Raw genomic sequence first — 20,175 nt, 5'->3', positions numbered from 1 at the left:
GAAAAAGAAGAACACACAGAGTCAGTCACACAAGCAAGCACACCTCACACCCTCATAGTCGTCAGCTCCGTCAGCTTAGACCAGACTGCAACTGCCACATCCAAAGGAATCAGCAATCTGGAGGTGGTAGGGAAGGGGAAGGTATTGGTGGGGGGAGAGGAGAGCACCGTCTCGCAAAGTGCATATAGACTAGATTGCCAACAGGCACAGTGTCTGGAGGTTTTGGGCAGGGGCAACAGAAGGGTGAGGGAGAATGGAGTGAAAAACGAGAAGACTGAGGAATCATGGGTAGGTGAATCGACAAAGTTCCACGCACAAAGAGGGTGGGCCGGCCGTAGTTGCCGAGCGGTTCTAGGCGCTACAGTCTGGAACCGTGTGACCGCTACGGTCGCAGGTTCGAATCCTGCCTCGGGCATGGATGTGTGTGATGTCCTTAGGTTAGTTAGGTTTAAGTAGTTCTAAGTTCTAGGGGACTGATGACCTCAGATGTTAAGTCCCATAGTGCTCAGAGCCATTTGAACCATTTGAACAAAGAGGATGGGAGACAGTAATAGCGAGGAAGTGGTAGGACAGAGGTGGTGCAAACTGTTACGTAAAGAGTGTAGGACACTATGTTATGATAGGTTGAGGCCGGGAAATTTCAGGAGTGCAGAATATGTTGTAACGATAACTCCCATTTGTGGAGTTCAGAAAAGCTGTGGGTGCAGGGGAGGATCCAGATGGTTCAGGTAGTGAAGCAGCCACTGAAATAAAACATGTTATACCCAATTGCATGTTCTGATACTGGGTGATCTACTTTGCTATTGGACACAGTTTGGTGGTGGTCATCCATCCTGATGGACAGCAAGTTAGCAGCCATACCAACATAAAAAAGCTATGCAATGATTGCAGCGGAGCTGGCATATGACATGGCTGATTTCACATGTGGTGCAGTCTCTGATGGGGCAGTGTAAGTGATGGGACTGGAATGATAAATGCTAGTTGGGTCGATAAGACAGGTATTGCACTTGGATTTTCTAAGGAGTACAGACCTCGTGGTGAGGGGTTGGGGTTAAGAGTGGCTTAGGGATCGACTAGGATGTCCTGGAGATTGTCTGAGTGATGGAACATGCTTGGGAGTGAGGGAAGGTCCTTGGGTACGATGTCCTCCATTTCTATGATGATGGGTGATTAAAGCTCTGGCAAAGATATGGTTCAGTTGTTCCATTCTGGAGTGTTATTGGATCACAAAGGGGGTTCTCTTTATTGGCTATTTCTTGGAGGCAGTGGGAGGATTGTGGATCTAAGGGCAAATGTCATGGTAAATCTGTTTGCGAATGTCTTGGAGATGGTAACTCTTTATGAAGGCCTCGTTGAGACCCTCAGCTTACTAGCAAGGAAGTTCTTATTACTGAAACAATGCTGCCCAGGGTGGACATGCAGTATAGGAGACATTTTTGGTGTGGAATGGATGACAGCTTTCGAAACACAGGTACTGTTGGTGATTGGAGGTTTTAATGTGGAGAGATGTGTGGATGCACGCCACAGTCCATAAGTTCAATTTCCAGGAAGGTGACACCCAATGTTGAGGAGGACCAGGTGCATCAGATGGGAAAGAAGGTTTTGAGATTGTGAAAGGATGAAGATGGAATGTCTTGATTCTGAGTCACGATCATGAAGATATCATCAATAAACCAAAACCAGACTAGGGCTTTTGGGTGGCTAGGAATGTCTCCTCTAGATGGCCCATAAACAAAGGAGGGTGCCATGAGGGGGATTATGGCCATGCTGTTGATTTGATTGTATAGCTTCCTTACAAAGAGGAAGTAATTGTGGGTTAGGGTAAAGTTAGTAAAGTGTAAGATAGTGGATTTGCAGTCTGAAGGACGCTGGGAAAGGTAGTGTTGAATAGCAGTAACACCAAAGGCATAAGGGGTGTTCATGTATAGGGAGGTGGCGTCAACAGCGATGAATAGAGATCATGGAGGTAAAGGGAGTGGGGGATGTTGAAAAGTCAGTGAAGGAAGTGTTTGGGTTTTCTTTCACATTGGAGGCTAGATTATGAACAATCGATTGGAGGTTTTGGTCAAATGAGGCATGCAGGATTGTGGAGTCAGTGGATTTTGGGGAGTGTGTACAAGGTGGATGTACAGGCTGTCATATGGGTTAGAAGGGAAATGCATTCAGGTGAGAGGTTTTGGGAAGGGCTTAGTGATTGCAGCTTATGTTGGACTTCTGGGATCAGATAACTCTGGCAAAATTTATAGATTGTTGGAACTAGGAAAACCCTTCTGCCAGGTAGTCACTGTGATTCATAACAACAGTGGTGGAATCATTGTTTGCAGGTACGATGATCAAGTCAGAACTGGTTTTGATTTTATGTGTAGTTGTCCTTAATTTTGTTAAAAGGTACGTGTTTTGAAGAAGGGACATGGTAAAGAATGGTGAGAACAAGTTTGAGGTAAGGAATTCTGAAAGGTGACGTGTGGAAGGTCAGATGGGAACGGGGCAGGAGGATCATGATTGGATGGTGGTATAAACTGGGAGATACAGGGTTCAGTGCTGGGATTATATTGGTCTTGGTTGAAGGTATTGGTCTCAAAGAATGGACTATGAAAGGAGAATAGGTCTTTGACAAATTGAGTGTCATTCAATTTGTGCATAGACCTGAAGGTGAGACAGTAATGAAACTTCTGTGTGGGTGAGGGTTTTTGGAAGTTTCTCATGAAGGTCTCCACAGGCAGTAACTATCCCCCACACCTACAGATTTCTTGTGCTGTCTGCCCTCCCACCCCCAATCATTCCACCTTCCACAAGAGCAAGCCAGAAAGGAGTACCTCTTTTGTGACCCAGTACCATTGCAGACTGGAACAACTCAACCTTACCTTTCACCAGGTGCTTGAGTACCTATCGCTATGTCCTGAAATGAAGGACATCCTGACCAAAATTCTTCCCACCCCATCACCCAACCAACCTCCACAACATTCTGGTCCATCTCGAAGCCACTCCCAATCCCTACCCATTGCCACAAGGATCATAGCCCTCTGGAAGACCCAGGTGCATGTTGTGTGCTATTCATCCAGGCAGCATTGCCTGTTATATTCCTGACGTAGGCTTATCCTGGGCTGCCTGTGAAATCAGCCATGTCAGATACCAGCCTTGCTGTAATCATTACATGGCTTTTTATATTTTTTTGGCTGCCGACCAGCTGTCCATCAGGATGAGCGACCACCACCAAGCTGTTTCCAATAGCAATATAGAACACTCTGTGGCACTATATGCAATTGGACTTAACATGCTTGATTTCAATGGCTGCTTCACTATGTGAGGTATTTGGATTGTCCCCTCAGCCGGCCCCCGGTAGCTGAATGGTCAGCGTGACGGTTTGTAAATCCTCGGGGCATGGGTTCGATTCCTGGCTGGGACCAGGAATTTTCTCCATCCAGCGACTGTGTGTTGTGCTGTCCTGTCATCCTTATCGACTGCAGGTCGCCGAAATGGCGTCAAATTGAAAGACCGGCACCCATCGAAAGGTCTGCCCAATGGGGGGGCCCTAGCCATAAGAATAAATAAAAAGTAAAATTCATCCCCTCTGCCATCAGCTTTTCTAAATTGCGCAAATGGCAGCTATCCTTACAACACATTCTCCACTCGTGTTATTATCCCAGCATCAACCTACAGCAACATAATGTTCCCACACCCTTTACCTAACAGTTTCCACCACCTCTGTCCTGTCATATCCTCCCTTTTACCATACGATCTCCCACCCTCTTTGTGTGTGGCCCTCTGCTAACTCATCTACCCGTCTTTCCCGGGTCTTCTCCTTTCTCGCTACATTCTCCATCCCCTTTCTCACCTCCATGCCCAAAACATAGAGAAACTGCGCATGTTGGCCGTTTAGTCCATGCCAACTCAGCCAGACAGTTCTCTCCTCTCTCCGCACAATACAGTGTTATCCCTTCCCCTTCCTTGACCCCCCCAAGACTGCTGCTTCCACCGCATATGACAGTTGCATTCTGGTCTGAGCTGATGGAGGTGAAGATCCTGTGTGTAGGGTCTGCTTGCATGTGTCAACGAATGTGAGTGTTTTTCTTTTTATGGCAGGAGCTGGGGCCATTGCTACAAAAATGTCATAGTTGCTGGTGCTGGTTTCGATCTGAATATATTCAAAGAGGTCAGGTCTATTTGTTGCCATTAGATGTGAAATACACTACTGGTCATTAAAATTGCTACACCAAGAAGAAATGCAGATGATAAACGGGTATTCATTGGACAAATATATTATACTAGAACTGACATGTGATTACATTTTCACGCAATTTGGGCGCATAGATCCTGAGAGATCAGTACCCAGAACAATCACCTCCTTGGATGGCGTGTACAGGTACAGCTATCCATGCAGCACCAACACGATACCACAGTTCATCAAGAGTAGTGAATGGCGTAGTGTGACGAGTCAGTTGCTCAGCCACCATTGACCAGACGTTTTCCATTGGTGACAGATCTGGAGAATGTGCTGGCCAGGGCACCAGTCGAACATTTTCTGTATCCTGCTGAAATGTAGTGTTTCGCAGGGATCGAATGAAGGGTAGAGCCACGGATCGTAACACATCTGAAATAAAACGTGACCGAAACGTGTAACCAATGGCACCCCATACCATCACGCCGGGTGAAACGCCAGTATGGCGATGACGAATACACGCTTTCAATTTGCGTTCACCGCGATTTGCCAAACACGGATGCGACCATCATGATGCTGTAAACACAACGTGGATTCATCCGAAAAAATAACGTTTTGCCATTCGTGCACCCAGGTTAGTCGTTGAGTACACCATCGCAGGCGGTGCTGTCTGTGATGCAGCGTCAAGGGTATCCGCACCCATGGTCTCCGACCTGATAGTCCATGCTGCTGCAAACGTCGTCGAACGAGACCTGGCTGCACGATCCGTTACAGCCATGCGGATAAGATGCCTGTCATCTCGACTGCTAGTGATACGAGGCCATTGGGATCCAGTACGGCGTTCCGTGTTACCCTCCTGAACCCACCGATTCCATATTCTGCTAACAGACAGTCGCGATACGATAAACCGCAATCGCGATAGGCTACAATCCGACCTTAATCAAAGTCGTAAACGTGATGGTACGAATTTCTCCTCCGTACACGAGGCATCACAACAACGTTTCACCAGGCAACGCTGGTCAACTGCTGTTTGTGTATGAGAAATCGGTTGGCAACTTTCCTCATGTCAGCACGTTGTAGGCGTCGCCACCGGCGCCAATCTTGTGTGGATGCTCTGAAAAGCTGATCATTTGCATATCACAGCATCTTCTTCCTGTCGGTTAAAGTTCGCGTCTGTAGCATGTCATCTTCGTAGTGTAGCAATTTTAATGGCCAGTAGTGTATTGCCATCGTGAGTGGAGTTTCAAACCATCTGCAGCAGTTTTCACAAAAGGGATTTAATAATGTTTCCGAGGAGGTCTTTTCATGCCCACCATTAACAATATTGTCGTTTACCATTTGACTCTTGAAGATTAAAATCACATCTGATGGTTAGCGTGTGACTGGGGAAGTTAAGTAGAAGCGAACTGAGGTTTTCTCTAAAGTTTTCTATTGCATCAAGAGATGATTCGCAGTAAGACAACTGATGGAATTAGTACTCACAGATGTGAATAGATTGTGGGGTGGTCGAAAACTCGAGGGGAACGTGAGATATCTCGAGATATAACACGAATCGTGCTCACGTGCAAGAAAAGTCGTAGTCCAGTAAATGGATGGCCGTCTGGGATACCCAGGTGTATCGTACAGCTGCTGAGTCGTGTGGTGGTAATCTGCAGATATGGTGATAAGGGGGCAGGCGATAACGGTGCGGTGATAGAGGGGCAGATGATAAGGGGGCAGGTGACAGGGGAACCGGTGCAGCAGGCAGAAGCCGCCATGAGCTCCGACCGGCCGCTGCGCCGGCTGTGGCTGCGGCTGCGGGCGCTGCCGCAGCCCCTGTCGCTGCACCTTCGCGCCCGCCGCCTGGTGAAGGCCTGCTGGCTGCTGGCCGGCGTCGCGCTGCTCCTGCTGCTGCTGGGCGCCTTCCGCTTCTACTACGCGTCGCAGGTAGGCCGTCACCCTCAGGCTACTGTGCGTGCATCCGCACTTCGTACCCAAACTCCGTACTGAGGTGCCGAAGCCGTGAGATAGCGACGTGCAGGTATACAGGTCAGGGGTGCCCGCAGGAAGGGGGGGAGGGGGGGGGGCAGTGGTGGCAGTTGCCCCTAGTGAGAATTCATTCAGTTTACGAATATAAAAAATACCTGTAACTTTAGGGCTCAATTATGTATGATTTAAAATACATGTAAAATTACCACTAAATTACCGGAAAATATCGATAAAATGACGTAAAAATGATATAAAACACATGTAAACAGAATTACAGGATGAACTAGAGCAATGAAAAACTTTAAAGGAGAATCGGACTAAAATTATTAAATGATGATAAATTTAAAAATTGTGTTTTTCTTTAAGAAATCTCGTTCGTTGAAGATGTGCAAAATTGTTATGTATCCGGGAAGGATGACAAGATATCCTTCAGTTACTTCCGAATGTCGATTTTTAATAGCAGGAAAACAAGTAGTTCAGAGAGAAAAAGCTTAGGACAGGACCAAACGAAAATGGTGGCAAAATGTACAGTCTGCTAATGTAAAAACATGTTTTACTATAGTTATAATGTCATGACTGGGTGTTGTGTGATGTCCTTAGGTTAGTTAGGTTTAACTAGTTCTAAGTTCTAGGGGACTGATGATCATAGATGTTAAGTCCCATAGTGCTCAGAGTCATTTGAACCATATAGTTATAATGTTAGTTTTTTATGTTCATAACTCTGGCATGGTACTAAAAGTGCATCAGTATTTCTAAATTGCATATAAGGGGAAAACATCTGGCTTACCATGGAACGACAAATGCTCTTCAGAGAACAATAGTAATTCAAAGAGCATATTACAATGCGTAGGCCAATTCCAAAATAGAGCTATATCACATGAAAGAATCCTTCTTAGTTAATACACTACGCAGCTGCAGAACACCATTGTTAAGTGCATAAAAGAAGGTTTCACAGTAATGTAAGTGAATCTGACCAGGTTTACACAGTTGAGTGTAGTGAACCGTTTTTTTCCGGACTGTTAATTTAAATCCAACTGCGTTCACTGCATGAAGAGTGTTTTTAAGCGCTTAAACAATTATTAGTGGTAAGAAAACAATTTATTGTCAGAATACGGTTCAGAAACAAACTCTGGGAATATATATATATATATATATATATATATATATATATATATATATATATATATATATATATATATATGCTACTGAGACAAAAACCTGCGGACGCCCCTTATACAGGTGGCGGTAGTATCGCGTGCGCAAGGTACAAAAGTACAGTGCACTGGCGTATCTGTCAGTTATACCCAAGTGATTCACGTGAAAAGGTTTCCGACGTGGTTACTGCCGCTTGACGGGAATTAACAGACTTTGAACGCGGAATGGTAGTTGGAGCTATACGCATAGGATATTCCATTTCGGAAATTGTTAGGGGATTCAATATTTCGAGATCCACAGTGTGAAGAGTGCGCCGAGAATACCAAATTTTCAGGCCTTACCTCTCACCACGGGCAGCGAAGATGCCGACGGCCGGGAGCGGAGTCGTTTGCGTTGAGTTGTCAGTGCTAATAGACAAGCATAGTGTCAAATAACCTTCCGCAAACAGTAGTATTCAATGAACTGTGGATGAAGTCCGACCAACAGGCATTACATGCATTGACCAAAAATGATAGTGCATTGAGAATGGCTAGTCTCCAGCTGAAATCTAGATCTGCCAATAAAATTTAAAAAGTACGACTGATAGCTGAAATCTATTATTTACAAGTCAATATAACAGTAGCTGGGTGTAACAGCCTCCTGAATGGAGGCTAACCTGATGAGAAATCAATGTGCAAACGTACGACGAACGTATCCCTTACGACGGTGCGACGAAATGCGGCGTCAATGGACTGTGTCACAGACAGCCGACGCGGACGTCTTCCCTGACAGCAAGACATCGTCTGCAGCGCCTCTCCTGGGCTCGTCACCATATCAGTTCTACATCTACATCTACATTTATACTCCGCAAGCCACCCAACGGTGTGTGGCGGAGAGCCGTTTACATGCCACTGTCATTACCTCCCTTTCCTGTTCCAGCCGCGTATGGTTCGCGGGAAGAACGACTGCCGGAAAGCGTCCGCGCGCGCTCTAATCTCTCTGATGTTACATTCGTGATCTCCTCGGGAGGTATAAGTAGGGAGAAGCAATATATTCGATACCTCATCCAGAAACGCACCCTCTCGAAACCCGGACAGCAAGCTACACCGCGATGCAGAGCGCCTCTTTTGCAGAGTCTGCCACTTGACTTTGTTAAACTTCTCCCTAACGCTATCACGCCTACCAAATAATCCTGTGACGAAACGCGCCGCTCTTCTTTGGATCTTCCCTATCTCCTCTGTCAACCCGACCTGGTACGGATCCCACACTGATGAGCAATACTCAAGTATAGGTCGACGAGTGTTTTGTAAGCCACCTCCTTTGTTGATGGACTACATTTTCTAAGGAGTCTCCCAATGAATCTCAACCTGGCACTCGTCTTACCAATAATTAATTTTATATGATCATTCCACGTCAAGTCGTTCCGCATGCATACTCCCAGATATTTTACAGAAGTAACTGCTACCATTGTTTGTTCCACTATCATATAATCATACAATAAAGGATTCTTCTTTCTATATATTCGCAATACATGACATTTGTCCATGTTAATGGTTAGTTGCCACTCCCTGCACCAAGTGCCTATCCGCTGCAGATCTTCCTGTATTTCGCTGCAGTTTTCTAATGCTGCGACTTCTCTGTATACTACAGCATCGTCCGTGAAAAGCCACATGGAACTTCCGACACTATCTACTAGGTCATTTATATATATTGTTGGACAATAGACGACTGGGAAACCGTACCCAGGCCATATGGGTTCCAATTTCAATTGGTAGGAGCTGATGGTAGGGATCGGGTGTGGCGCACAGCCCACGAAGCCATGGACCCAAGTTGTGGAGGCATTGTGCAAGCTGGTGGTGGCCCCTTAATGGTCTGGCGTGTGTTTATCTGGAATAAATTCTATTCTCTGTTCCGATGATTGACTAAAAATAGCTACCTGCGGCTACTTGAAGACCAGTTACAGCCATTCAACCATAGAATTTTTATGGGTAATATTTCGTCTTGTCCTGGGCAACAACTGTTAGTGATACACGTTGAAATGTGTGTTCTAATAGGACAACTATGCAAGGAGTTCCATCCAATAATATCCAAACAGCAGACTCTGTACACAATTTATTAAATTGCCAATAGTAATAAGTTTACTTGGCATCAAAATTTAAAATTATCTATATAAAAAAACTTTGAGAAATATAATGACGCTTAGCACCATAAAATGAAAGAAGCGCAACACACAGCCAATAAATATAATAACAAAATAAAAATTTCATACATCCAAAGGGCGAGGGCAACTCCCAACGCAATCACAGACGAGCGAGCTCTCAACACTTCGGAGCCTTCCCACTAGAAACGGTCCCCGTAATAAACCGCTGAGAGCTCCCCGACACGCCTCCCACAACTGCCCATCACTTACGCACCTTGGTTATGTTCTGTAACACACGACAGATAATATCAACGCAAGACAATATTCAAGATGGTTCAAATGGCTCTGAGCACTATGGGACTTAACTTCTGAGGTCATCAGTCCCCTAGAACTTAGAACTTGTTAAATCTAACTAACCTAAGGACATCACACACATCTATGCCCGAGGCAGGATTCGAACCTGCGACCGTAGAAGACAATATTAAAAAATACATTATAACATCCCGACAGCACATGATAACCACGGCGCCGTTAACTCGGGCGCTCTTAATAAGTGCCGGAAGCCAACACACACAAATCTCAATAAACAATTCTCGCTCTTTAAAACGAAACAATAAAAGCCAAGCGCACATGAATAGTCAAACCACAGTCTTAGAACTGCCTTAACGACACCAAACGCGACTATGCCACCAAGTTAATAATAACACAGTGAGAAAAATACAAAGCATACCACTAAATGCTGTTACACGACCAAATTGACGAGATCGTGTTGTTCAGGTCCCACAAGACAACATATACCAAGCAGCAGTAATTCACTATGTGTACACTGTACAAAACTGCCCTTCTTAGGCAGACTTTACCTAACACATCGAATGCCAAGTAAACCATACATGAACGCTACTGCCGGCCGGGGTGGACGAGCGGTTCTAGGCGCTACAGTGCGGAACCGCGCGACCGCTACGGTCGCAGTTTCGAATCCTGCCTCGGGCATTGATGTGTGTGATGTCCTTAGGTTAGTTAGATTTAAGTAGTTCTAAGTTCTAGGGGACTGATGACCTCAGAAGTTAAGTCCCATAGTGCTTAGAGCCATTTGAACCATGAACGCTACTCCGGGCAGGGCTCCAGTTGAGCAAGTAAATTAGTACCAACAAATATCGTAACGAGCCACACACACACACACACACACACACACACACACACACACACACACACACACACACAGCAAAAAGTTAAAAAGTTCCAAAAACGCCGTCCCACATCAGAATGAAGTTCAGAAACCGCTGCTGGAGCTTCCAGGGGAAAATCTGTCGAGCCAACCGAACCCACACCCTAACCTGGCAGACGACTCAAAAATTCAGCAATTAGTTGTCTCCGGGCCAGAGTATCACAGTACCCCACCGGACCTCCACATCAGACAGGCAGGAAGAACAAGTAAGCCGACTCCAGTTAATCACCACCACATGGCCAGCACAGCGGCGAGTCACCTCCGCCCCAGACCACTCTGCTCATATTGCGAGGCATAACAACCCTAGCCGCTAGTCACTAGCAGGTCAGGCAGAGCGAAATTTACGTTCCGTGCAATCCCGGGAAACCAACTACCCTCTCGCTTTCCGCCGGCTACCACAAACACACGCCAGCGACGTCATAGCAAATCGCCACCGTTGTTAATTTTATACCTTTAACTTCAGTTTGTTTTAATGTTTCTCCTTGGATTTCTACCAAAATGAGCGCCATCCACACCAGGATAACGAACTATAATCGATTACAGTGCGCGCTCTGAACAAGATCACAGGATAGCGTCGCGCGCCATATCACACGTAAATAACGTTCTGGACAGTTAGAGCGACACTAAGCCCACCAAATATTTATGGGACATAATCAGGAGGTCACTTTATCCAAAAAATCCTGCACCGGCAAATATGGACTTCTATAGAGGCAGCATGAATCAATATTTGTGCAGGGGACTTCCAAAGACTTGACTCCACGTCACGTCGAGTTGCTGCACTACACCAGGCAAAAGGAAATCTGACACGATGTTATTCACCTCCGTGAATAACTCTTTTAATTATACCGCGAGTCTGAACTGTTATTAAAATAATAAATGAAAATAATAAAATAATAATAACAATTCAGCACTCCAATATCTGATTTAAACTGCACTCCACAAAACAGTTAAACAGCCACATTTTCGCAATTCCATAGTTGTCTCCCATTACGACGTAGAAGTTTGAAATTTGACGCAAAGGCTACTACAACTTTCCTCCGTAAAGGTGCAAGAGCATCTAGCGCTGTCACCTTCGGACTTGGATAAGTTTCAAGCAGCCGAGTGTAAACACATCATGGAAAGAAAAAGCCAGAGCTCTGAAGTTCATGTGAGAGATAAAGTGATGTAATAATGTCACACAGGCACAAAATTCACCACAGTTCTTTCCAACGCCACTGTGGGCGTGTCACACGATAGGAAGCTCGTCACGACCCGTTTTACCAACATTTCAACCTTTCTCTTGACACCTATGTGCTGAAGGTCATAACTGCGATGCCCAGCACTGCAGTCACACCGTTTTCCCGTGTGTGACGGTGTAAAACATTCCAGACGCACCGCCGCTCAGCATCGACACAACGATGGCATAAAGGGCGACATAAGTGAACCCTTTTACTTGGGGCGTTGATTCCCACACATTTCGCCGTCGGAAACGAAAGTTCGCTTTGCGATGAGCAGCGGGAAGGCGTTCTTGATAATTTACCACGCTGATGATACCCTCCCGGACGACAGAGTCCTACTGTAAGGACATTGTGGGCCTGCATTCGCTTTGAACTTAATCGCACGCCTCTGAAATGTGTACATCTACATGATTACTCTGCAATTCACATTTAAGTGCTTCGCAGAGGGTTCATCGAACCACAATCATACTATCTCTCTACCATTCCACTCCCGAACAGCGCATGGGAAAAACGAACACCTAAACCTTTCTGTTCGTGCTCTGATTTCTCTTATTTTATTTTGATGATCATTCCTACCTATGTAGGATGGGCTCAACAAAATATTTTCGCATTCGGAAGAGAAAATTGGTGACTGAAATTTCGTAAATAGATCTCGCCGCGACGAAAAACGTCTTTGTTTTAATGACTTCCATCCCAACTCGCGTATCATATCTGCCACACTCTCTCCCCTATTACGTGATAATACAAAACGAGCTGCCCTTTTTTGCACCCTTTCGATGTCCTCCGTTAATCCCACCTGGTAAGGATCCCACACCGCGCAGCAATATTCCAACAGAGGACGAACGAGTGTAGTGTAAGCTGTCTCTTTAGTGGACTTGTTGCATCTTCTAAGTGTCCTTCCAATGAAACGCAACGTTTGGCTCGCCTTCCCCACAATATTATCTATGTGGTCTTTCCAACTGAAGTTGTTCGTGATTTTAACACCCAGGTACTCAGTTGAATTGACAGCCTTGAGAATTGTACTATTTACCGAGTAATCGAATTCCAACGGATTTCTTCTGGAACTCATGTGGATCACCTCACACTTTTCGTTATTTAGCGTCAACTGCCACCTGCCACACCATACAGCAATCTTTTCTAAATCGCTTTGCAACTGATACTGGTCTTCGGATGACCTTACTAGACGGTAAATTACAGCATCATCTGCGAACAACCTAAGAGAACTGCTCAGATTGTCACCCAGGTCATTTATATAGATCAGGAACAGCAGAGGTCCCAGGACGCTTCCCTGGGGAACTCCTGATATCACTTCAGTTTCACTCGATGATTTGCCGTCTATTACTACGAACTGCGACCTTCCTGACAGGAAATCACGAATCCAGTCGCACAACTGAGACGATACCCCATAGGCCTGCAGCTTGATTAGAAGTCGCGTGTGAGGAACGGTGTCAAAAGCTTTCCGGAAATCTAGAAATACGGAATCAACTTGAGATCCCCTGTCGATAGCGGCCATTACTTCGTGCGAATAAAGAGCTAGCTGCGTTGCACAAGAACGATGTTTTCTGAAACCACGCTGATTACTTATCAATAGATCGTTCCCTTCAAGGTGATTCATAATGTTTGAATACAGTATATGCTCCAAAACCCTAATGCAAACCGACGTCAATGATATAGGTCTGTAGTTCGATGGATTACTCCTACAACCCTTCTTAAACACTGGTCTGACCTGCGCAATTTTCCAATCTGTAGGTACAGATCTATTGGTGCGCGAGCGGTTGTATATGATTGCTAAGTAGGGAGTTATTGTATCAGCGTAATCTGAAAGGAACCTAATCGGTATACAATCTAGACCTGAAGACTTGCCCGTATCAAGCGATTTGAGTTGCTTCGCAACCCCTAAGGTATCTACTTCTAAGAAACTCATGTTAGCAGCTGTTCGTGTTTCAAATTCTGGAATATTCCATTCGTCTTCCCTGGTGAAAGAATTTCTGCGACTGCAGTTTTTACTCTGGTGTACAGGGTGGTAATCAGTAGGAACCGTTCAAAACCAGACGACGAAGCAGAGAAGGTCGTTTTTGCTTTTTCAGTCCTACTGTTTTGCGTCCTCCTGTTGGTCGTTTGCGAGTTTGGGGGACATGGAGGCGAGGGGGTGCGAGATTGAAATACGCTTTAATAAAACTGCTATGGGTCCCTCTAAATCCCAAATTTTTCCAACACCGTCCTCAGTGCCATCTGCGCACCTTTGTTGACCACATCAAATATGAGGTCGTACAGAGACAACCAGTCGCTGCTCACCAGGCGCCAGTGATGGGCAACCATTCTGAGAGAGAGATGAAGGGAAACCTCACATACCTTTGCGTTAAGTGGTGGAGCGAACTGCAACTCCTCCACGAACAGCGAAAGATCAGTGACAAGCACCTGCAAAGATAAATCTCGAGAAAGAAGAATAGGCGAGTCATCTGAATTGGTGACACCTGGGAAGAGGAGGCGCCTCCAGAAGACGGTCGCCAAACTCGACTCTTTCAGTAAAAGTATAATTATACGTGAAATATCCGCATATTATTCGAGGAAGGAGTGTCCGACAATCAAAAAGCAGCGTCCTGCACTTGTCGTAGCGTACCTGTTTCGGGGTAGTAAATCTTCCTTGCTAAGACTTGTGAAAAAGTTAGAAGTCCGCTGTAAGTCTATTTCTGGGATGCAAGTTATTAATGGAACGCCAAAGTACTACAGATCCGTGCTGCCAGTTTCATAGGGAGTGTGTAGAGGCAAATTTTGACGACATCATTGGACTTCATGAAATTGGGTGAATGCAGGGGACAGTTTAAAACAAGGTTGGACAAATGATACAATCTGACATGATATGGCAGCTCTGATTGCTAGAGGAAAGAGAACAATAAATGCCGCGCCTGCCGAAAAATTCAAAATATTTCATTCCTAGTTGTCAAACAAGACCTCAGACTTTCACAAAAAAATTTTTCTCTGGGCCTTGTAACGCTTCAACGTGGGGTTGGCCTTGTCGTTACGGATTTGGCAGTGTTAGTTACAGAGGGTGTCCGGGTGCCTTTCCTGCCGCCACCCTGAACCCCCCTGGATGTAACTAGTTTACCCCATGTGCCTGCGTCTAGTGGAAACCATTAAATAGTGCGAACGTCTGCAAATGTCTGTGAGTCGTGTAACTGAGACGAAACGTGAGGACCAGCCCGGTATTCACCTAGCGGGATGTGGAAGGCCGCCTAAAGACTAAATCCAGGCTGGCTAGCATACCGGCCCTCGTCATTAATCCGCCGGGCGGATTCGATCCGAGGTCGGTGCGCCTACCCGAGTCCAGGAAGCAGGCATTAGCGCTTTCGACCGCCTGGCGGATCAGACGTCCACGAAGATATGAACCAAAATACTGTTGCGAAATTGTTTGAAGACTTTCTGCTACGAAACATAACGGAAAACCCTGTACTTGTTATGAATAACGCTTGCAACCATTTCGTTGTGCAAAATAAGGTTTGCTGGCTAGATCAACCTTAAGACACGGTTTCACAGTAACTTAAAAAGGGCATAATTGTTAGAATTCCTGTCGCAACAGAAGCCACTCAGTTGGGCTCGGGTCGAACGATGCATTGTTACAGACAGTAGCAAAGAATAGCGTTGCCCGCAGTGGAACGCCTTTACAATTTACCAGCTGAAACAGTGACAGAGGAAGTGTGCAGAAAACTGTCAGTGGCCGTTGCTTCCGCGTGCGGTCGGCGACAGCGCCGCTGCTTTGGACCTTAAGAGTCACGTGCCAGATGGTCTAAACCAGACTACAGCGAACGTTTACTTAATGAAAGAAATGAAGGCATCGCTCATTTGTAATACGCAGTATTCGAATGCTACCACTCGAGTTTCAGGTAACCAGTCATGCTCTTATTACGCAAAAGTACCCTTCAATGAAAATACATAGACTGTCGACATACTGACAATTGACACGACAAATCAGCCACCACAAACACTGTGATTTCATTTTAATCATTGGGAAACGTCATAAATGGATAAAACCATTACTCCAGAGCTCATTTGCCTGCGAGAAGACGCCAAATGTTATCGTGGTACCACATTAGCTCACGTCGCATAGAATCTTACACAAAATGTAATATCCAGTAAACGTAGTGATTCATGCAGCTCTGACACTTTATTGAAACAACAGGTTTGATTCGTGTTATTTTTCAACTGATAGTTAGTTTGTTTAGAAAAGGTCAAACCAAAAGCTTAGCACCAACTATCACTAAGCAAATGACACAAAGGGTACTAATATACGCTGTGCCAACTGAATTTCAGTAAGTAGTTAATGTGTTAAGGCATTTAGTGACTCTACACGAGGGTGCAGTTCAAATAGTTCAAATGGCTCTAAGCACTATGGGACTTAACATCTGAGGTCATCAGTCTCCTAGACTTCGAACTACTTAAACTAATTAACCTAAGTACATCACATACATCCATGCCCTAGGCAGGATTGGTACCTGCGACCGTAGCAACCGCGTGGTTCCGGACTGAAGCGCCTAGAACCGCTCGGCCGCCGCGGCCAGCGAGGGTGCTGCTACGATGAACTTCTTACCGAGGCAATTTCACACAAATTCTTAAGCATATCGCAATTCCATTTCATATTCCGTCGTCCCCTCCTGCTCCCTCACTTCTGGTTTCAGATTGGCTCCAGAAAGAACTAACCAGTTAATGCGCAGTCCTCACCAATAACTCTGTAATTTGGACTGAGCTGTTTGTGCAATCGGCGTACACTGCTCTCTTCTGTGGAGCAAGATCGCAACCTCTTCTCGCCGACCGCCCTCCAAAGAGTTTCTCTCGTTTCTCTGCCAGTATTACCTTTGGTCTGTGAAGGCATTTACGCTGTTGTACATTCTTTAGATATAGCTCTTGCTAGCTATAGAATTTCAGACAGGACTTTTTTATGTTACGGAAGGAAAGCATATTTTCCTCGGAAAGTAGATATGTTTAAATGGTGAGCAGTGTAGCAATATACATATGACACAAAGGGTGAGCAGTGTAGCTTCATACTGGAGTTTCAATGTACTACTGTTAACCTCGAGATCTAGGTTGTCGCAGAGTATTGATCTGTAAAGTACTCAGAGGTTCAGGTTTGCTCCATGTTTAAAGCTTATGTCTTTACATACAGCGTAAACTAATATTTCTTAATTTCCGGAATACATATTACTCAATACGGCACCAACGCTTATTAACAAAAGTACCCTTATGTCCGGTAGCAAGTTAAATTGATGACTACGTTCAGTGTACCTTGGCAGGCGAGTCCCAGTATGTTCAGATGGAGAGTCATCGACTGAAACAAAAGATACTTCAGGTGTGACCCAGGCAAATGTAATGGGGCACACGCTGTTCGTGTTGCGCGTTAAATTATTTATTTATTTCGTCTTTATTCAAATTACATTCTGGCTTTAAGGACCTCTCTTACATCTGACCAGGAACAATGAATAAGAAAATCATTACATAACACTCAAATAATTATAACAATAATAATAATGAAGAAAATATAATATAATGAAGGAATTGAGAATGATATTGATTAGGTATTACATAAAAAACAATAATAATAACTTTCATTATTAATAAATTAATTGGAGGTAACAGCAATAATAATATTAATGATAACATAATGAAGAAATGAAGAACGAAATTGCTTAGGTATCACATAAAAACTCATTTATAATAATTTGCATTGTTAATAAAAAGTAATAATAATAATCAAATTATTGAGGCATTAAGTAGGATATTTATTAGTTTAGCACTTGAAGCTTTGGTTGGTATTAGGAGAAGTAGAAGGACAAATGAAAGTGGAGAAAATTTAAACAAAAGTGACAATGGTCACTAGGGAAAAAGAGAATTTCAAAAGAGAATTCTGTAGACAATGGGCAGGAGACGTAGCGAGGGAGGGAGGGTTGACAAGAGGGAGCTGCAGAAGAGGTAGCTATTGAGATAGAAGGTGAGCCATTAGCTGCCTTACGAAGTTTAAAACGATTTTAATTTCTCTGTTTTTTTGAAGAATATTGTTCAAAAGTCAGGTTCCTGATACAGAAAATAATTTATATAACATGGCAGAGTTGTATAGTGGTACAGAGAGAACTGGAAATGTGCATTTCTGCTGTGTTTTTTTTCTGATAGTACTGTAAGGATTGAAGATAAATAGGAAGGAGTGCAATGACTGAGAAAACGATACACAAAACCTAGGGTATATTTATCTCCACACTTATTGGGACATGGCCATAATAACTGTTCACAGGTAGGAGTGATATGGTCGAGGTAGTTTGCATCGCAAAGGTATCGCACACAAGCATTCGTAGCCAGTTCAAAGTGACGTGAGTTCTCATACTAGAATCATTGAATGATGGGATCACTGTAATCAATGAGTGGACGTATTAGTAACTGTATGAGTTCCCTTTTAAGTTCAAAAGGAAGTTTTTTAAAATATATTTCTGTAGTGGATGAAGTGATGCTGATGCCTTCTTAGAAACTGCATTTGTTTGTTCAGTATAAGTGATGGTCTAGAATTTTCCCTGATTTCTTTGCAGAAGAAGAAATGGTTATTATTGTGCTTTCAGTATTAAGAGTGAATGAGATTCTCGGAACCGAGTAGTAATAAGTATTTTGTGAGCGATGAAGACTGCTTGCGTTTTAGATGGGTTGAGATGCAAATCTATTTTCTGCGTAGGTTCTGATAAATTAAACATGTCAGCATTTACGCACTGGAAATTAGTGCTTGCAGTGCGATACAATTTAATGTCGTCAGCTTCTAAATGACATTTGCAATGGTAAATAATGATCGACACATCATTAACATATAATGAGAAAAATACTGGGTTCAATACTGATGTTTATGGGGTCCCTGCTACTTCTTTCCTCCATTGTGACCTATTTGCTCCGATAACTACAGACTGTCGTGTAGTTATTTAGTCTTGATGCAACTTAGTGGAGTAAAAAACAGTAATTTGAGAGTTTGATTCGTCTACATAACATCATAAATATTCCACCTGCAGCAGTAATTCTTAGTGTAACTGTAACCCTAACAACTTCTTTATCCCGCAAAAAAATGTTGGAGTAGATTGCTTATTATATTAATGAATAAATAGGTGCATTGAAGGAAAAAATGGCAGAGCGTTACGTCCGAGAAAAGGAATTAATTTTTTGACCCAGGACAGAAAGAAAAGAATAAGTGTTGTTTGTACAACAGTAAAGACACTAGCCATGACAGTGAGCAGGTCCTCAACAAATCCTACGGTGACTAACTTTTTTAACATGTTTTCTTTTATCTCAAGGCTGGCCGGTGTGGCCGAGCGATTCTAGGCGCTACAGTTTGGAACCGCGCGACCGCTACGGTCGTAGGTTCGAATCCTGCCTCGGGCATGGATGTGTGTGACGTCCTTAGGTTAGTTAGGTTTAAGTAGTTCTAAGTTCTAGGGGACTGATGACCTCAGCAGTTAAGTCCCGTAGTGCTCCGAGCCATTTTTTTTATATGAAGAGCTATTGCACAAAAAGTTCATAGCAGCAGGAACACCGAAGCAAAACAGCATGGAATTCAACCAAAAGTCCAAAAGTTTCCAGGTCGAGACAAGTTTTATCTTCATCACATGGTTTTTGATAGAATTTGATAACAGTGAATTATGTGCCCCAAGAGAAGAAATGTGTCCTATTAGTCAGTTCTCTACACCTCATTAGCGCAGTACGTTTCTGGCCACCCAAAGTGCACATCAGGTGAAATTTTCAGCACGCGTTTGTGGCGACGAGAGATACACATAATAAGTACTTTAGCTCATCAAGGGCGCCAGTAACCCCACCTGCAAGCGCTGTATAAATGGGGAACAGGCGGCCGTGTGGACGTACTGGAAAAATCTATCGTGTGGTTGTTTCATGTGTGCAGCTTCAGTATGCTTCGTAGAAGACAGCGAACTTTTTTCGAGCACGTTCCGCAGTTCGACCGAGGAACAACAGTTACCTGGGATTATCCGTCAGAGAAATCGGTGGTCTTGTCGGACGGAACCAGGCAGCTGAGATGCGGATCTACACTCGCTGGTTGCCGGGGGCAACGACGTACCGACGGGACCGATTACATCCACGTCGTTGCCCCACTACCCGCGGTGGCAGGTATACGAGGTGCGGCTAGAAAAAAACCTGACTGATGCTGGAAAAAACATTTATTTACAATTATTTACAATTTCATGTTATCTCCTTCAATGTACTCTCCTCCTCGGTCTCTACATCGCTCCATACGAATTTTCCACTGTTCATAGCAATGCTGCAGATCATTTTCGGTAAGTCCATACATTACTTCCGTCGCTTT

General features: G+C 44.3%; 1 protein-coding gene across 1 annotated transcript in view; it reads left to right on the top strand.

Moving 5' to 3' along the window:
- The first annotated feature begins 5,863 nt into the window (after nucleotides 1–5,863).
- LOC126235001 (galactosylgalactosylxylosylprotein 3-beta-glucuronosyltransferase P-like) overlaps nucleotides 5,864–20,175 on the top strand; it is a 187,266-nt gene continuing 172,954 nt past the window's right edge. Inside the window, exon 1 of the mRNA XM_049943737.1 lies at nucleotides 5,864–6,085. Coding sequence (XP_049799694.1) covers nucleotides 5,864–6,085 — 222 coding nt within the window. The remainder of the gene's footprint in view (nucleotides 6,086–20,175) is intronic.

Source organism: Schistocerca nitens, chromosome 2 (assembly GCF_023898315.1).
Source record: "Schistocerca nitens isolate TAMUIC-IGC-003100 chromosome 2, iqSchNite1.1, whole genome shotgun sequence".
Lineage (NCBI taxonomy): Eukaryota > Metazoa > Arthropoda > Insecta > Orthoptera > Acrididae > Schistocerca > Schistocerca nitens.
Note: the sequence above shows the minus strand (reverse complement) of the source record. Positions and strands in the feature narration are given on the sequence as shown.